The sequence below is a fragment of the Phoxinus phoxinus genome, assembly GCF_949152265.1.
Source record: "Phoxinus phoxinus genome assembly, chromosome: 13".
NCBI lineage: Eukaryota > Metazoa > Chordata > Actinopteri > Cypriniformes > Leuciscidae > Phoxinus > Phoxinus phoxinus.
This window is the reverse complement of record NC_136888.1, coordinates 26,668,150-26,687,336: the sequence shown is the minus strand read 5'-3', so window position 1 is coordinate 26,687,336 and position 19,187 is coordinate 26,668,150. Positions and strand designations below refer to the sequence as shown.

At 39.7% G+C, this 19,187-nt stretch overlaps 1 protein-coding gene across 19 annotated transcripts in view; it reads right to left on the bottom strand.

The window, feature by feature from the left end:
• The window catches only part of gphna (gephyrin a), a 96,908-nt gene that overhangs the window by 52,849 nt on the left and 24,872 nt on the right, over positions 1-19,187 (bottom strand). For 11 of the 19 annotated variants that reach the window (XR_013800098.1, XM_079633676.1, XM_079633690.1 and 8 more), the window contains exons 2-8: positions 18,987-19,065; positions 11,602-11,659; positions 10,989-11,081; positions 7,936-8,030; positions 7,738-7,804; positions 1,986-2,258; positions 1,453-1,569 (exon numbers count right to left, since the gene is read on the bottom strand). Coding sequence is in view for 18 of the 19 variants with exons in the window: in XM_079633676.1 (XP_079489802.1) it covers positions 1,453-1,569; positions 1,986-2,258; positions 7,738-7,804; positions 7,936-8,030; positions 10,989-11,081; positions 11,602-11,659; positions 18,987-19,065 (782 nt within the window). In the remaining variant the exon portion in view is untranslated. The remainder of the gene's footprint in view (positions 1-1,452; positions 1,570-1,985; positions 2,259-7,737; positions 7,805-7,935; positions 8,031-10,988; positions 11,082-11,601; positions 11,660-18,986; positions 19,066-19,187) is intronic. The other 8 variants (XM_079633693.1, XM_079633680.1, XM_079633679.1 and 5 more) reach the window with 1 other exon arrangement.

The window sequence follows — 19,187 nt, the reverse complement described above, 5'->3', positions numbered from 1 at the left end:
CGTTTTAATTAATTCGTTCATTCTTTTTTTCTATTAGTGACAGTAGACTAGAAGACTAATAAATGAAACACAAAGCCCTTTTAAGTATAGGCCTATCAATTTTATTTATTTGTTATATTATCTTCAATAATTACGAAAACCCGTGCAACAGGACTATCAATTTATTTAAATATTCAGTTTAATTTTTTATTGATTATATAGGACATTGAAAATTGCAGATCAAGCGCATGGGCTGCAGTTTCTCTTGTTATGAATTGTATCCTCTGTTCCGTTATTACAGTTGACTAGCGAAGTGATATGGAACTGTAATGAGGTCAAGACCTCATGGAACTACTTAGCCGTGCGGTTCCCTGAATATAATTGCACACCTCAGAACGTTCGTCAACCAATCAGATTCAAGCATTCAACGGCCCTGTAGTATAATGAAAATTAATTAAAAAAACATACATTATAAAAAAAAAAAGTTAAATTATGAATGAAATTATATAATGTTAAATGCCTGGTTTGCTGAAATTGTAATAATTAAATAATACTAAAAGAGATGGTACAGGTTTATACATATGTTGATGTTACACAATCTACACAAAAGTTAAAGTGCCCCTTTTAAACTTTTTCTGATATTTCCTTTCATGTAGAGTTTAAAATAGCTGTTTGAGAATGTAAAATGTCTGCAAAGTTCCAAAGTTTAAAGTGCATGATAATTTGAGTTATTGTCAACCAAAAGAAAGAATCAATTCAGAACAGAAACGAGTAATCCCAGCCTTACTTCCTGCTCAAAACTATGTAGATTTGTAAAAAAAAATTGCATAATGCCAGGCTAATGTCTTCATTAGCAACATCTACTTTGACCCCGTCCTTAAACACTGTAGTTGTAGCTGAGGCCTGTTAGAGTTTGGTTCATGATGTCGACATGTCGAGAAGATGCTGTTTTCTGTGTCGCGGGAGTAAATCCACTTTGCATGCACTTTCAAAGGATGAGGACTTGAATTGATACGGTAAAAACTGTCACCATTGTTACTGTTCATATCACTGTGTATACAAGTGAGGAAGCCTTCGGAGCTGAAATTCAGATATGGTAATGGGCGTTTGGTTTCTGTAAGATGTAGGCCAATCAGAGCAGAGTGAGCTCTTGGAAAGGAGGGGTTTAGAGAGAAGAACTGTTTATTGAACTGCTTTAGACACGGTGAGAAAATAGGTGATGCTGCAATGGAGACCTCCAAAACAAATTTAGGAACCTTTAAAGTTAAAAACAACAACCTGAGGTGTCAATTTTGGTCTTTAAATATGGTTTTAAGACTATGGAATTTTTTTTACCGTTTTATCATCGACCAATAGTAATAGTGACAAATCATGACATTTCATTTCTATGATTGGTTGTGAAACTGGATGTTCAAAAGGGCCAATGGAATATCAGGAGATGTGAATATGGATGGAAAAGTGGGTGTGCCTTACCGTGTCGCTGCAGGAGCAGGTGAAATGGGAGGGAATGGAGGTGGGCGGGATGACGCCACTCAAGGGCTGCCCACCTTTCGCCATGAAAACGGCATGGCTGGGATGAGACTTCATGTTCTGATGGTGAATATGAGCCATATAAACATGACAAAAGACTTGACACATGTACACACAAAACACAAAACACGAATTAATGGAACATCAAGGGCAAGAGATGATGAAAGAAGGGGTAGAGCGTCATTTTTTCAATGTCAAAATTTCAGTTTTCTTTCTCCTATTCCACTGTTAGGAAAACCTGTTTGAAAGCAGTTGCTGCCAATCCACTAGTGGCACAGAAATTACACACTTTACCTTTGAATACAATACAAAATTACTTTATTAGCCTATTTAATGCAAGTTTATCTTCATAAAGTGATTAAGTAATTTTTAATAATTTAAAGAAGAGAAAAAAACAATTGGATACAAAAACATATCAGTGAAATAAGCCTGTCTTTGACCGTGTTTGAGACTAAATAACCATTAATGGTGCTCACCTTAGCAGCAATAGCAGCTGCTGTGATGTGAGAGGATCCGCTGTCCTCTGTGGACGCAATGCCACTGTCCTTCTTCTCCTCGTCCTCTTCCTCACACTGCACACCCTTGTCTTCTGTCTGCTTGTGTGGGCTGGTGGTGGGTGGAGGGGAGAGGGGCGGCGGAGGGGATGGCAGGTCCTCTAGAGCGTCGTGTACCTCCTTCACCTTCACTATGGCGTCCCGTAGCAGGTCTATGGCGTGGGGCAGAGCAGGCAGGATGAACTGGAAGCACTCCTGTGAAAAGGGAGAGAAGAAACATGTGAAAGAATGAAACAGCAAGATCTTTAAACCCAAAACATGCTCCTTTCATATCAATAAACAGCTCAATTCTACAGTGATGCCGTGGGAAAGTCTAGAAAAAGCAGGCAATAATGTGACAAGACAGTGAACAAGCAATAGAAATATTAATTATAAATGTACTTATAATTCATTCAATACTGAAAAGTATCACATTGGTAAATGGCAGTTACTAATAGGCAGTAGGCAGGTTTCAAAGTTGTGGAAAAGAGCCATTCATTTAATTTAATTTAATTTAATTTAAAAAACAAATCAAACATAACATAAGTAAACAATACAATTTACATAAATACAAAATATTAAACTTAGATAAATAGAATCAAGGTTAAAACGGTTAAAATAAATTATTTTTATACTGTGTATACTTTTATACTCTTATTATACTGTGTGATGGAAAATCTTATTGTCTGACATTCAGGGGAATAATGAGAAATTTTTAATTTAACAATAAAAAAAATTACATTCTGGGATTATTATTATGGTAATACTATTACAAGAGATCAAGCTATGGTATAGCATTATACATGTTATTAAAGAATCAACACACAAGCTAAAATAAATGCCTGACTGCAGTAGATTAATGATTGACAAGTAGTATTATTTTTCGTATCAATTTTATTTTTCTTATACAATATTTGACATGAATATTTTTATCATACAATATTTAACATGTGCTTAAAAGAGCTTAAATAATATTTAACCTGAGTTACTCCTTTAAGATTTGAACAGTGGAATTATAAAAACACATTAATCTGTTGTATCTCCTCAGAGTTCAACTTTCTCCAGCTCCTAAGCGTCAAGTGTACTGTTTAGCAGTAATGCGAGGTCTTTACGGCGTAAATCCCTCTTCTTCTCCTCCAACGTAATGGGCCACTATCTATCCGAATCCCCTAATAGGATGACATACAGCCCAACCTATTGACACTAACTTAATGGAATTTCTAATACAGTTGGACATCCTCCATTTTGAGGGGATGAAGTCCGATAAGGACACAGCATGTGAACTTAACACAGGTGGCCAAACTCGATTGCTCTTAAACCACATTTCTTAAGTACTTCTGACAAGAGACATTAATAATAATGAAGGAAAGGACGGCAGCGGGATGGAGACCGGTCCAGGGAGGGTTGATGCGGTGGAGTGTTTCCCCCCGCAGGTCTGATGTGGTTGCATCTCTCCGTTTTGGTGACTCAGAGTTAAAACGAAGATTAATGTGTCGAGACATTAGAAGTCCATAGGCTACTTCATGTCCTCTTGGTGCATGTAGGAATGGTCTATTTTTGTCTTCCTGGTGCAAGGTGAGGCACATGTGTGTGCGCTGACACTCCAGATCAGAGCGCGCTGCTCTGTAGGAATAATGGCACCTGAGCTCAAAGAAAGAGTGATGGGCAACTCAGACACGCTGACCAGACAGGAACATGCCAATATGGATGCGTGATGTGAAGCCACATCACTTTAAAAGCAGATGGACACAGTTCACGTCCAGTTTCCTCGAGACAACAGTAGAAACCCCTACAACGTAGCCCTTATTCAGAGCAGAGGCATTATAAGACATTTTGTCAGTCACTTCACTTGGTTTCAATTTTGTGTTCAACAGATCAACCGTTTTCTTGTCAAAAAGCAATGCATGTAATGCATACAATTTAAGACGTAGCATTGACGTATTTGTTCAAATCCAATGCAATAATCTAAAACATGGATTTCAACTTCTGCCAACTTGGTATTTAACACCTTGAGTCTATATTGTAGTTTGTTTTGGATGAACAAGAGTGGTGGACAACATTTTTTTGACAATGGTTCCTCTCTCGAGTTTTTGACTATAAAAGAATTGGCCATGGACCCATTTAACATTGGAGTCAATGGGCATGTCCGAAAATGTCATTAAAACAACCTTTAACATTAGTTTTCAAAACTGTGCAACTCACCGAGTGATTAATGATGTTAGTTGATGTTCCAGAAACAAAAAGTGTTGCGAAATACAGTTTCTGTCGTGTTTTATTCGTCATTTTGTAAAATCCCATTGAATTCTGTTGAAGGACTGAGTGCTCGTTAATATCAGGTTAATAGGGTATATGTCGAACGTCGCATGACGAAACCGGAAACCTGGTCTCATCGTATCCGCTTGTCATAGAAAGAGTTAACAGCCGTATGAACTGACGCCGATATCTATGGAATTTTAAGGTAATCAGCTAACCTACCTATCTCACTTTGTTATTGGCGTTTTATTCTATTTAAATATCTTAACGTTAGTGTGAAGATTTTTTTTTTTTTTTACTTTTAAATATCGATCTTCACATGCGAGGGACATTGGTTATGATCATCTTTGCTCGCTCCTTTTAAGTTATCTTGAGTAAAACAGTAAAAAAATGCATGAAGCACATACAAAAGACCTGAACCGGAAGCGATGCGTTCTGTTTTCCGGTTTCGTAATGCGACGTTCGACATATACCCTATATAAATGCGCTACCGGTAACGGAAAGGGGGCTGTTTACATTTGGTCGATGTAGTCTTTTTGCTCGCTTCCGTTTCTCATAAGGCTAGCGAGCAGAGCAACTGTGCTCCGGGAGAGTAAGCGAAATAAACAAACAAAACCTTCATTAATTGTTACTTGTAATATGAAGTTGAACTCGACTGTGACCGTGAGTGTCCCGCGAGACATAAACATCGGTTATCGCCATCAAGTGGTCGGGAGTGTGCTAACGCTTCAGATTCAAATATTGAGCGGAAGTTACACAGTTGTTAAGCGTCTGAAAAAATAGTTCCACTATAGCAAAATAAACGGATTGGAATCATATATTGCGATGATATATTGTTTATAATCATCAACGAACACCACTAACCACTCGGTGAGTTTAACAGTTTTGTAAACGAACATTATTGGCTGTTTTAATTACATTTTCGGACATGACCATTGACTCCAATGTTAAATGGGTCCATGGCCAATTCTATTATAGTCAAAACTCGAGAGAGGAACCATTGTCAAAAAAATGTTGTCCACCACTCTTGTTCATCCAAAACAAACTATATAGACTCAAGGTGTTAAATACCGGAATTATCCTTTAATTACGATAATCTAAACTGAGCAAAATAATTGTAAAATTGATGCGAAATTTAGTTCTGATAGAGATTTTTTTTTTAATGATATTGTCTCACAGTTGTGGCATTGTGTTTTTTTAACGCACCGAAAAATATTGCACCTAATACATTATTCCTGAGTCCGTAGCCATTTTTAAGAAAGTGCTGCCAAAAAAGATACGTCTTCAGCAGTTTCTTAAAAATGGCTACGGACTCAGGAATAATGAATTAGGTGCAATATTTTTCGGTGCGTTCCAGTAATACTAACACTTTCTTCTCTATTCTAACTTCTAACTATTCTAACTCATAGAAAGTCAAGCATAACAGGATTTAAAAATCGAACAAAATACAAAAAGGTACACTGTGTACTTAGTGGTTTTCATAAGGAATAAAACTATAGGTCTGTCTTAAAAGAATTATAAGTTATCGTTAAATATCAATTAATGAAATCTTAAGAAAATTAAAACTAAATTAAAATTAAAAGGGATTTGACTGTTCAGGACACCTGACTGTTGACTCTATACAGTTTTTTGTTTAAGTGTGAGAGAAAACAAAAAAAATCTAAGTATATTGTAAAATTTCCAATCAAGCTATAATTTTGTCAAATTACACAAAGTGGGAACATGTTAGTAAAGGGGTACTTCACCGCTGGCAAAATGGGCTTTCAATAAAACTTGGCTGTCTACACAGTAAGAAAATTGGTAAATTGGTGTTACCTGACTAAGTGACGTTCTGTCAGTTCCGCCCCGAAGCGAAACGCTGTCGCGTGCAGGTAAGAAAGCTGTTGCCATAGTGTTCCATTTTGATCATAATGCATAAAGACATAGTACGATACAGTTTTCAGTGATAAGCCTTCCACTCTGTTTGTGTGCCGTTGCTCCAGAGAGGCGTGTTACGGGAGTGTTTTAGTGAAGCGCTGTGGAGCTTCTGGCCCGACAGTGGAAACACAGCAGATTTTGGGCCCGGTGCTACTGGCCCGAGGCTATTAGCCCAGCACGGCCTGTTTAAAGCCCTGGCTCGCACTGGCCCGACAGTGGAAACGCGGCTAGTATAACCGTTTTGTTAATAACCCTCTGTCGATCCGACTGTCTGTGGGCGGGGATACAAAAATGCTGAAGTAGAATACATTTTTATGAAAACCCTGGAGCTCTCAAACGTTTCTCTGTCCAGGTAACACAGAGAACGACTACACATTGTTCATTTACATAAACTACTGACATTGTAAGCTGGTTGAAAATCTATGAATTTATACTTTAATTGTGTGTACTTAGAATACATAAAATGCTAGCTATCTTAATTAGCAAGGAGTTGGCTATTTTATAAATGTATTTATTCATCACATAATAAAACGTAACAACACATCATATGAGATGTAGTGGAAACATTCAGGACTTTGGGAAAGTCCTCAAGGTTGAAGAAACACCAATTATGTTTATTTTCGCACTTCATGGCCCTTTGAAGGTTGTTTGTGTTTCCCATTCTAGTGCACACTGGGAACACGCATTCCCATTTCCTCAGATGTGCTGAGGTCTGTGGCCCTTCCCCGTTTCAAATTCACTCAGTTTACTTAAACGGTAACCATTTTCCTGCATCAAAGCTCTTGCTGAGAACATTAGCGATCTAAAGGCGTTGCGGAGTCTCTCTGTGGACCGGTGTCTCTCTCTCTAAACCTTTAGCGTCGTGGCCTGGGTCTGTCTCCATTTTAAAAGCAAGAAGGGCAAACTCAGTCCAGAAGCAAAGTCGCTGTCATAGAGGAGGAGCTGGGGATGTGAGGAGGCTGCTTTTATGGGTCGTGGACGTGGGATGGAGGGTGCTTTTATTTAGGAAGGGAGAGGGGGAGTGTAGTCGCTGAGCTGGACTGAGCATAAAGGGGTTCTTCAAAGTTTAATCCCCTTATCGGCTCGGCTTCTGGACTTCAAAGAAGCAGTGACAGCAGAGTTCTCCGTGGCTGGGGCTGATGGGTAATGGAGATTAATACCACGGCCCTATCAGCAGAGCTGCACGGGAAGAAGCTCTAATAGGATTGGCCACAATGTTAACACGGTAAGCGAGGGTGAACGTATATGTGAGAGGTGAAGGAAGGGGAGGGGCGTATACTCATTCTATATATATATATATAATTTTTTATAAGAGAGCTTTTTACATGGTGACTTTTTATTTAATTTATAATTTTTATTTATGTAATGCATCATATATATATATATACACACACGCGCACGCACACACGCGCACACACACACACACACACACACACACACACACACACACACACACACACACACGCACACACACACACACGCACACACACGCACACACACGCACACACACGCACACACAGCTTACCTGTGAGCCCTTCTTGCTCCCAGGTAAATTAATGATGAGGGTTTTGCCTCTTATTCCACATACGGGTCTACAGGAAGGAGATGATTAGTATTTAATCCAATTAGTATTCAAAACACATCCTTTACACTTGTGTGTTTGAGAGTGAAAGGCAGAGAGGAGGAGTGAGATGAGAGGACATGTCTGTGCATGTGCATTCACCTGGACAGCATGCCGAGTGGCGTGACATTTAGGGAGCCCATGAGCATTGCTAGAGCCATCCCTGGAGCTTCACGCTCGATCACCTCTCTGGTGGCCTGCAGACGACAGAACACACACATATATAAGCAACAACAAGTTCATAATCCCATGTCAAAAGCACCAGTATTTTTGGAGTCAAGTCTTTCTACAGTACCAAATTGGTAGATGAGTGCTGTTTTTCTTGGTTCATGAATAATTACTTGGTTACTTGAATAAAAGCCTAAATTCAACCTGTTCATCATATAAAGTGACCGTGTCTCTTCAGAAAATGTTGGACTAAACAACTCAATTCATATGGATTAGTTTTACGATGTACTTTTTGAATCATCAAGTGTGCAGCTGTCAAAGGAGGGACAGAAAGCTCTCAGATTTCCTCAAGAAGATCTTCTTTTGTGTTCTGAAGATAAACGACAGTCGTGCGGGTTTGGAATGACATGAGGGTGAGTAAATGACAGAATTTTTATTTTTAGGTGAACTATCCCTTTAAGAAAAGTGCTAGGCTGAATTTTTGTGCCATCTAGTGGTTTAAAAGAGAAAAGTCAAATGCGCCTTTTACCCCGGTAAACATTTTAAATGCACAGGTTTATTTTTGAAACACCCCTGACATCAAGTAGTACACTAGACATGGAAGGCCGGAAGAGTTCACCAAAACCTAAAATTCGGTCATCATTTACACCATCATAAGATTTAAAGAACATTTAAAAAAAAAAATATTTCAGTGTGTTTTTTTTGTCCATTCAATGAAAGTAAAAGGGTCCAATGTTGTCCAAAACTCTTCAAAATACTGTTGTGTGTGTTCCTCATGAAAAACAAAGTGATACAGGTTTGATACGACATGAGGATGATGACAATTTTTGTTTCCAGGTTAAAATAAATAGCCTATATAGGTGGCCTTCAAATATTGTGTGAATATTCGAGACAGTGGCCTTCGAGTCAAAAATGATCATGGCGTGACTGCATGTTTTGTCTGTGTAAGTGCCGCCAATTTTGTTCAGTAAATGTAAAGTTTTCTCATACATGCTAACAAGCTAAGCTAATTTGTCATATAGCACCAATTGTTCTTCACAGCACAGCCCCATTGCTGAGAATTTTCACTACGAACACAATTCCAGTGGGCCTTTGATGTCTCTACTCTTCCATCTGAAATCCCCGTTCACTGAACCCTTCTCAGTCACGCAAGGGACGCATATCCCTCCATCTCCACTGTCCCATCCCGGTGGAACACACACACACACCTGCACACAGTCTACTCAAACAAACACATTCAAGAACACACGCAAAGTCAGAAGAAAAGTGCACAGCAGGGAAGGAAGGAGAAGAAAACGAAAGGGAGGAGATAATTTCTCTCCGATGTGACGCACTGTGCCCTTGGAATTGAATGACACTTCAAACACTCACATTAATAAAAAGGAGAAGGAGTGCGGGGTACATCAAAAAAAATATCTACACAGCATCGTTCCACCAGGCGCAATCCCCACCAGACAGACTCCCATATGGATGTACACGGTTTCACTCGTACACATCAATTACAGCACCTTTGTGTGGAGATCTGCAGGTACACACACGCATATTTTCTCCTTATGGATCAACTAACTTTTATGAGTCAGTTCACTTTAGTAAATCAAAAACATACTGCGCAACCACAGTGGTTCATCTGCCAAACAAATGACTCTTTTGTATACATAATTCGTGGTGGTAATATTTTTTTGAACGAAGTCACTTGTGCTCACCAAGACTGCATTTGTTTGATCAAAAATGTATTCTTCTGAAAAAAAGCTACAGCTAATACTAGTCTTCACATGTTCCTTCAGAAAACATTCTCAAATGCTGATTTAGTGCTCATTTCTTATTATAAATGTTGAAAAAGGTTGTACTGCTTAATATTTTTGTGGAAATAATGATACTTTCAGGGTTCTTTGATAAATAGAACATTAAATACAGCATTTATCACAGATATCCTTTGTATCGTCTCTTTACTGCAACTTTTGATTAATTTAATGCGCCCTTGCTGAATAAAAGTATTACCGTACGCTCACACCACCGCCGCCGAGAGCAGCAAAATTCACTCTCGCCGCCCTGCCATCAACGCCGTGAGATTCGGGGACTCTCTGGCGCTCTGACGTAAATTTTAGAATGCGTGATTTTTTTTAAAAACTTTATTTAAAGGAGCCGCAAAGCAAATAAGAACTGAACATAAATCAGTATCCTATTTTGTGAATACTGGCCACACGTAGGGTATACGTTAACCTATTAAAATCTTTTAAATGTGAAAGTAACAAAACACCAACAATTTCAGACACCTTTTTCCATTCGTCGTTCTTTTTATTAATGTCCCTGTATGTAAACAGGGACACGTCGTACAATAACGGGAAACCCGCAACAGAAATAATTAACTTTTCCTCCATTTTGCTTAGGAACTAATGTGGTCGGAACCAAAGTTTACAGGATTGTGTTCTCTGGTATCCTCTCAGGCGGAGGACTTCTACATTCCGATTGGTTGCCGCCGAACCGCATCATAGCTTATTACCATAAAGTTGACAAATTTCAACTCTTCTCGCCGCTCTCGCCGCCCTCGCCGGAGGTCGCCGCCAGCTCTCATTGAAAATTAATGGCTTCCGGCCAATTTGACGCTCTCGCCTCCAGCGGTGTGAACGCACAGTTAATCTCTTCTTTCTTTTTTTAGACTTACTGACCCCAACATTTTAAATGGCAGTGTTTAGAATTGTCAATGTCAATTATATATAAAATGATAAGATCGTATTTATGCCACTTTTAAAAAGTCATTAAAAATACACCTATCGCAAGAACTGTTTTTCATAAGAAAGCATCAACCAAGCAGCATGCATGTGAATGTGAAAAAAAAAATTGTGCACAAAAATACACAATGCCCAAATATACAGAAGTCACAATGTCTCTCATTCTCATTCGGACTCAGAAAACAAGGACACATAGGGGTGGGGACAAAAACACACACTCACATGGACACAAACACAAACAGGTGGGCTCCCATGTACCTCAGGCGTGACATCACGGGGTGCAAAACCCGTTCCACCGGTGGTCAGAATCAAGTTGAGCTCCTTCTCATCGCACCAGTCCACCAGTGTCTCCTTTAAAGCGCGCGAGCGCACACACACACATACACACGCACACACAGAATATCAACACAAAACATTCAGCAGTAATTCTAAATGATGCAGAAAGATACATTTGTATCCCTCAAACTACTGGTGCAACATCATATCAGCTATTTTGGGCATATAGTCTGGCCTGATAAATAAAACATCCATTTTTATTCTGCTGTTACCAGCATAAAATATAATATACAGTGGCTCCGAAAAGTATTTGCACATTTAAGCCATTGCATCATTGCAGCAATAGACTTTTAACCAACTAGTCCTCCATGGTGATTTTTAGTGGATGTCTATCACAGTCACAATCAGTTTAAAGGTGGCTTGAGTGTCCAAATACATTTTCCATATCTGAGCTCAGATGAAATCCAAGTGGTCCATGTTATGGATAAGAGTGCAGCACTAATACTGGTCTCTAGGGGGCAGTAGTGTGCAAAGGTGTGTATGGATGTGCATGTTTGCCTCATGGCCTCACTGAAGGGGTGAGAGGAAGCGTTACCTTGATCTCGTCAATCTCATCAGGGACTATTTTGTATGCAGAGATTATGCCTCCGAGCCTGTGGGTGAAACACACAAACGACAACAACCGTTAGTGTATGTTCAGTCCCAACAGCAGGGGAGAAACAGGGAGCGAGAGAGGGAAAAAAACACAATGTGACAGAGTGCAGGAAAAAGAAAGAGCAACACAATGCCAGAGGTACCAGAAAGCTGTCAAAATACATCCCCACACACTCCACCCACAACCGGAATGACGGTTAAAGAAGAAATTTCTTTCTTTCGCAGGGCTCTTGCTGTTTTATTCACTTCTGCATTCACAGGGGTGACGGCTCACTAAGGATCAAATTTTGACACCGCCGTTTCAGGCCACAAAACAGGTGGATTAACACAATAGCTAGGTTTCAAGTACAAGCCTCCTATTTAAACGTAAATTTGCACTCAAAACTTTTGAGCAAACCATGTTCAAATACTGAAGTGCAGCACACACTAGTGGCTGCTTCTAGTACTGCAGCTTGCAGTACAGAGACAGGCAGCTCAGAGACAGATAAAAGCACACTTACCATTTTTGATTTCGACAGACAAACTTGTACATTATCCAGCGTAGTGCATGATTATATACAAAACAAATAAACAAATAAATATTTAATGTCCATTTAAGTTATGTTATTACGCGAGAAGAAAGGTGATACAAGACGCAAACTACCACAGCTAAGTTGGAAATCAATTCCCGGGTACAATGACCAATTAAACAGTTTAAAGTTATTTAAATATTAAACAGGACGCTATTAAGGAAACAAGGCGAATGGGATCGGGAGATGATGCAAGTAGGACTCAAACTTGTATCGTCTGCGTGAGCACTGCGTCTTTACATGTCTGGACCGCAGAGCTATGTGTCCAACTAAAGAGGCTAAAACCAGGACATACTGAAAAGAGATAGCAAAAATCTCCTTTTTCAGTTTGGCTCAGGACTGGTTTTCTTGAGCTTAGTTGTATATTTGGGGCTCTCTCACGTTGTTGTTTTGCATCTACATTTTCTCTTGAAGCACCTCTATCAGTCCATCTAACTACTATGGTGTAATGCCCATAAAAAAGCAAGAAATAGAGAAAAAGAAAGAAAGAGAGAGGGAGAGGAAAGAGAGAGGGAGAGGAAGGAGAGACAGAGAGAGCAGAGACTAAAAGAAGAATATGCTGAACACAAAGATGCAGAGCTCTTTAATCCGGTTGCCAGGGAAACCGCTGGTGTGTGAAGATTGGGGGTTTGGAAAGAGGTGCTTTAAGACGGAGATGAGTTTGGGATTTCAACCTGGGTATTTTGTTTGTGTAAGTGAGTACACACATGCACATACGCGAACAAAGGAAGGCAAAGAATGCTGATTTTAACTGAAGCGTCTTCTGAATCTGGACGAAACTGTTTGATTATGGCTTTATTAATGAATGTGTAATTGGGGTTGGGCAGCACAGCCTGTCAAACCCAACTAAGTGTGTTAACTTGTGTCTTTGTGTGCTGATTTAGTTGAGTTTTCAACCTGAATGAACCCTGAATAAAGCCATCACACACTATTTTCCACTTTAAAATCTCTGTGGTGCAGTACATTGATGCCACGAATAGCCACCCATGCTCAACTAAGCAGACAAGGATTTGGAATATATAGGGATGAATTTACTAACCAGTTGAACCTCTTTTACAAAGTATTTCAGTGCATAAAACACCATGTTATTCAATTACCATCTGCAATTAAAGGCACAGTATGTGGTTGCTTATTTAAAACAATAACAAGGACATAGCTTGAATGAGCGTGGAATCAAGGGAGTTGTCGTCTTCACCTCCACAGCCGATGGAAAGCAATCCGACGGGACTCAGGCAGAAATCATGTTCATGGATGACCTAATGTATTAAAGTTTCATTAACGTCACTATGGTATGAAGCAGGACGCGACCAATAGCAGAACGAGGACGGAGGAGTGAATGCTAATGAGAGACACCTGTACGACACACCTCCTCCTTTCCTGAACTTGTTTGTCACTTTTCTTACAGTTAATGTTTGATCACTTACATTTCACAGTTTATTTGATCTAATTCTAATGACACAATGCAGCACTGTTTTACTAAAAATACATTTAAGTGTGTTGAAAGTTATGTTAATGTTACTCTGTGCGTTCGCTTGGTGGCTGGTATGAGACACTTGTTGCACACTGCAGTAAGCTAGATCAATATTACAATGAGTACTACTTAATGTAATTAATGTATTAAATGTGTGGTGAAAATCAAGTTTTTAATGTTGTTTATATGTCTATGTGGTGTTTTATCTTTAAGACAAATCATGTGAAAAAATGCAGTGAACCAAACACGGCCTCAAAAATGCAGTTTGAAATCGCTGGCGTTTCTGACGTCACAAACTACCTTGTAACCAATCACGTCAACGAGTGAGTGTGAGAGAGTGGGCTAATTTGCATATTCATAAAACTGCGTATACTAAATGAGGAAAGGGTGTAGAGTTACATTCAAACTATTTTAAGGCATGAAGAATATTTTTTTCAAACAAATACTGTTTACCGGTAAATATGTTATTTTGGTGATCAAAGAAAAGTTTTAAGGGATACAATTATTGACTACAGGGGGACTTTAAGTAATTTAATTATTGTAACAGCCTTATTTACAAAACTCAGCACTACTTTCCTAGAGCAGTTAGCATTGCGCTAAACACGTCTGAAGTAAAAAAGGGAAGTTAAAAAAGTTTAAGTGAGTAGAGAGACCCAGTAAAGTAGCCTTTACAATGGAGCACTAAAAATTCTGCAACTTGCGTTAAGCACAGATATTCTAGACTTGTTTGCGCAGTTACCCGATTTGGATACAGTACGTCATGTAGTGAATTGGATGTCCTACCTGCACCCACCAAAAATACAGAACAGGCAGACACTATAAGACATAGGTGCTTTTGCAGGTGATGCAGGTTCATATATGGCCCCATCCCAATCCACCAATTCCCTCCCAATTTCCAGTCTCCTCTCTACTGTCATTGAGTTAATAAATAACTGTCTGCAGGCCCGTTGCAAATACAAGTCGGCTTCATAAGGAACTATAACCTTGGTGACACTTTTCTGCTCTCAGGTGAAGACACGTCCATTTCTGTTTCTCAGGTGAGTGCTCAGCTGTCCCTCTCTCAAACGTCTGCATGTTCACCTCTCTGTAGGTGAAGACGTCAGAATCATCTCTATCCAGAGGACGATGAGCCACGCGTGTCCCACACTATGATTAATTCAGCTCTATTTTTACCACACCTCGTTAGTAAAACTGACAGCTCTTCCAATGAATCAATTCACCTGAGCTGACAGAGCACTGGAGATGGAGCTCACCAGTCAACAGACAACACACACATTCATTATCCATCAATACTCTCTGAAGTATCTCTACCTTCTGGCGACACCCCATGCTTCTCTTCCTCTCTGACACCTTTCAGAGACCTACATCCTGCTGTCTCTGTCGCTCCACTGACCTTGTCGGGGTACAAAGATTTGCTCAGTACAAAGCTTTGGTTTTTGATGCTAAAGTAGAAACAGAGGTGGACAGGCATTGCAGGTTCTGGTACAATGCAGTCTTCGAACGATTGGAGTTCCTTTAATTCCTGATCCATCTATGATGACCCTACTGCTCAATCCTCTTTACCCATAACAGCAGAATACCAATAACCACAGATATATCAATTATTAAAATGGGGCATTGTACACTTGCTGTCTGAAACCAAAAGCAGCTTCTTTTAATGACATAACAGGTAGCATTTTCTGCAATAAAGTACCTCCCAAGGAAATTAGTCTTTCAAAGGCACTCCAGAAATCAACAGATTGGTGCAACTTTTTAGACAGGTTGTTAGTTAACATTGGATTTGGATGTGCCTTGAGGCCTTCCAACCCTCGAATTATGCCTAGAGAAGGCAGCATTTCTACAGAGGTGGAAGGACAATGAGCTCTTCTTCTTGCTGAAAGTCTGTTAAAGGACAAGAAGGTTTCTAAAAAGCTCGAGAGGTCTCCGCTGAAGTATACAAGAAGTAGCAGACATTCGAGAGGCTGAAATAAGTGAAGTCCTCACTACACCTATTTGCAAGAGTGCATGCAGACATACTCTGCACTTAAGCACTCATAAATACAGTTTCCAGCAGTTCAATGCTGCATGTGGTCATTTTTTCATGACCTTTGACGCATGACTGAAGAAAGTAAATATGCTACTTTAGCATCTCATATGCACATAGTCAAAAGTAGATACACCTTTGATGTAATCGACACTATAATCGACACTTTCACTAACTGCTTACGGTCTACACAAATTACATGAAATAAAATAAGTCCTGTTTATATATTGGTTAATCTTATGTACCCAGATTTTTGACCACCGACAAAATCTGGTCCACTTTGAAGCATATTCTGTCCAAAAACTTCCTACCTAGACCATTTAGAAAGGACAAGTTCTTGCTTATTTAGAAACCTCTGCATTCGGTTTCATTCAGACAAGGGTCAAATAGAGTTGCTTTTTTACAAACCGATTAAGGATCCTCAAGAATCTTACTTGCTCAAACAAAAATCTTAAATATCTTTCAAAGATCTGATGCCATAAAACTAACAAACTTAAGCAAACCCAGCAATAAACTGTTACTCAGAAGCATTTATTATATCAGCTTGATACCCTGTCAAGAAAATCTAGCTTCCTGGAAAACTGATAAAAGTCTGTGCACCTCAATTCCTAGAAATTGTATAGAAGCTTTGCTTCAAATTTGGTCGATTTACAGAATCAATGAAGTTTGCAACAATGCATGAAAGGTAACGCAGACAGACTAAGTAAGAAATTGCAGCTGCTGTCCTCCTTTGTCAGGGATGGATTCTTGGGCCTTGCACCAAATGCTGACCTGCTGTAAACACTCGCAGTCTTCTAAGTCCAAACATTTGTCTAGGTCGTTGGGTAGTAGTCCTTATCAGTGTGGGCTCGACATAAGGCCACATTCAAGGGCACAAAGGGACTGTAAAGTAGAGGTCTTCACGGGTCCACTTGAATCCAAAAACCCGAGGTCCGACCCGAGCGGGTTCGTGTCCAAAACTTCGACGAGTGCCTCGGACACGGGTCGAGTTCGGTATTAAGGGCCTCAGGTCTCGGGTAATTTGAAATAAATGTTTTTTTTTCCTAATGGACCCGAGAAGACCCTAATTCTTTTAAACTATTTTAAAAAAATTATTATAAAAAAAACAATTATATTGAAGAACAATTATTCTATGGTCTTGTGGACATCACAAACACTTGCAGTCTTCCTCCAAGTCCACACATTGGTCTGGACCATTGGGTAGTAATCCACATCAGTGTGGGCCCAGCATAAGGCCGCATTCAAGGGCACATAAAGACTGTAAACAGGGCTCCAGACTAACTTTTTTTACTAGGAGCACAGTGGCCCCCAACTGAAAATTTTAGGGGCAAAACCAGAAAATTTAGGAGCACACACCGTAAATCAACATACTAACCAAATATTCACATTTCTACTAATTTCCAGTGTATTACTAATAAATACTTTGATAATAGATGCAGAAATTACAATGGCTTTGCGCTCTGATTTAACGTTGCAGCCTCTTGTCTTCTAAAAGCAACTGGCAGTTGATTTATTAACACTGCATACTCTGCTTGAGGATAAGATTGTGTTTAAATACAGTATTGTGTTTAAACTGTGAAGTGCCAGCAATGTCGGCAAACTTCGTGTTCCCCGCAGTTATGGGGTTGCGACTGCAACATTCACAGTTCATGGAATTCGTCTTTTTACAGTACTACCTCAACCAGCTGAATTCTCGCAGCCAGTCTTCCCGAAAATGGTGGGTTCGGCCTTTTTCGCCACTAAAACCTCTCACTCTGAATCATCATCCGACTGTGACACTGTACTAGGGCTGCAACGTTTCAAATAGCTCACGGACACGGTTCAGTTTGTATCACGGTTTTAGGTTCACGGTTTCGGTATGATTCGGTATGTGCTATGTTCAAGGGGAAAAAAGACTACTGTAAAAAAATAAAAAATAAGAACAAATAATCTAACCACAGGCAAAAGCACAAATAAATGCAATAGAGCAAAGATAGCATACTAATAAAATAAACTATGCTTTTCAGGTAGGTCTAACATTGGTTTTCAGGTACAGAAATTGAATAAAATAATCAAAATGTAAAATAACATTGAATATTTGACTGTATAAATTAAAGATTAATCCTTATTAAAGTTACAAAAGCTATTAAATTCAGAGCTGATTCTGTAGGCCTACACCGATACTGTGATGATACTTCATACTGTTATGAATGTTTACTATGTCTGCTAGGATACTCATCAAGACGGACATGTTGACATACTTTTTGTATGAATTTGTCCATTCAAGTGCAAGACTTGAAAGATAACTCAATATTTGCGCGCTGTCTGAGATGAGTAGCCTACGCATACACACAGACACGCGCGCACACACACACACACACACACACACGCGCACACATCTAGACGCGAGTTCTCTTTCGCGTCTTCCTCTTGAATGTTTACATTGGCAAAACATAAATGATGAGTTTAGTTTAAACACCGATGGTAACATCTGCAGTTCAGGTCTCGTCTGCGCTCGTGGGCTATCAACTCCCGGGTAATGACGGCGTAAATGACAGGTCGTGTTTGAGCATTTGGCACTCGCATTGAATAGTGTTTACAAAGAAGAGTAATCGTTTTGTTCACGTTTTTTTATTATCGCTGTTGTAATGTATTATTTGGGAAGCCAGCAAGTGAATTTAACTGGCACACTAGCCGCAGGTCGGAAGAACGAGTCAATAGTTCGCTTGCTCGTTGCTCAGACGCACATAGCAGGTTGATATTTGTCTCCGTCTCCTTCCCACAGACGTTTAAACGCGCGCTCGATTATCTCTAGGACCCTCCCCATATGGCCATTCCATATTCTCATTGGTCTGCCACACATTCCGGATTCATTGATAAGCCCCTTCCACGTTTAACGTGTAAAAAAAAAAAAAAAAAAAAAAAAAAAAAAAGGGACAAATTTACTGGTCGCACATGTGCGACTGGATGTAAAATTCAGTCGCACACACTCAAATTTTGGTCGCAAAATGCGACCCTGCTGGAGCCCTGCTGTAAAGAGGGTTACACTATGGTCTCGTGGGCATCACAAACACGCTCAAGTGACAGCAATCCACAAGACCGCAAATACATATCAAGAGCAGAATTTGGGACAAGGCCTTTATCTTTAAGAAGGACATCCATCCATTCAGCACAGAAAGACAAGGAATGGGAAACCTGTCCGGAAATGTCCTATGATGACCAAGACTTGATGCATGGGCAGTAGTATTGTACAACGCCAATGTGTTTGTGTGTGAATCACTTACAAGGATGGGTCATGGACAAGATCTTTGAGGTTGATTCCACTGCGGTCCTCAGCAAGGTTTCTGAAGCAGCTGTCACTCACTGCAGACAGCAGAGAGATGGAGGACATAGGAAAAGGGAAAAGAAAAGAGGAAAAAAGCACATTATTGCATGGGAACAATATAATGCCCTTTTGCAGACCACAAATGTCTGATTCCTTAAAC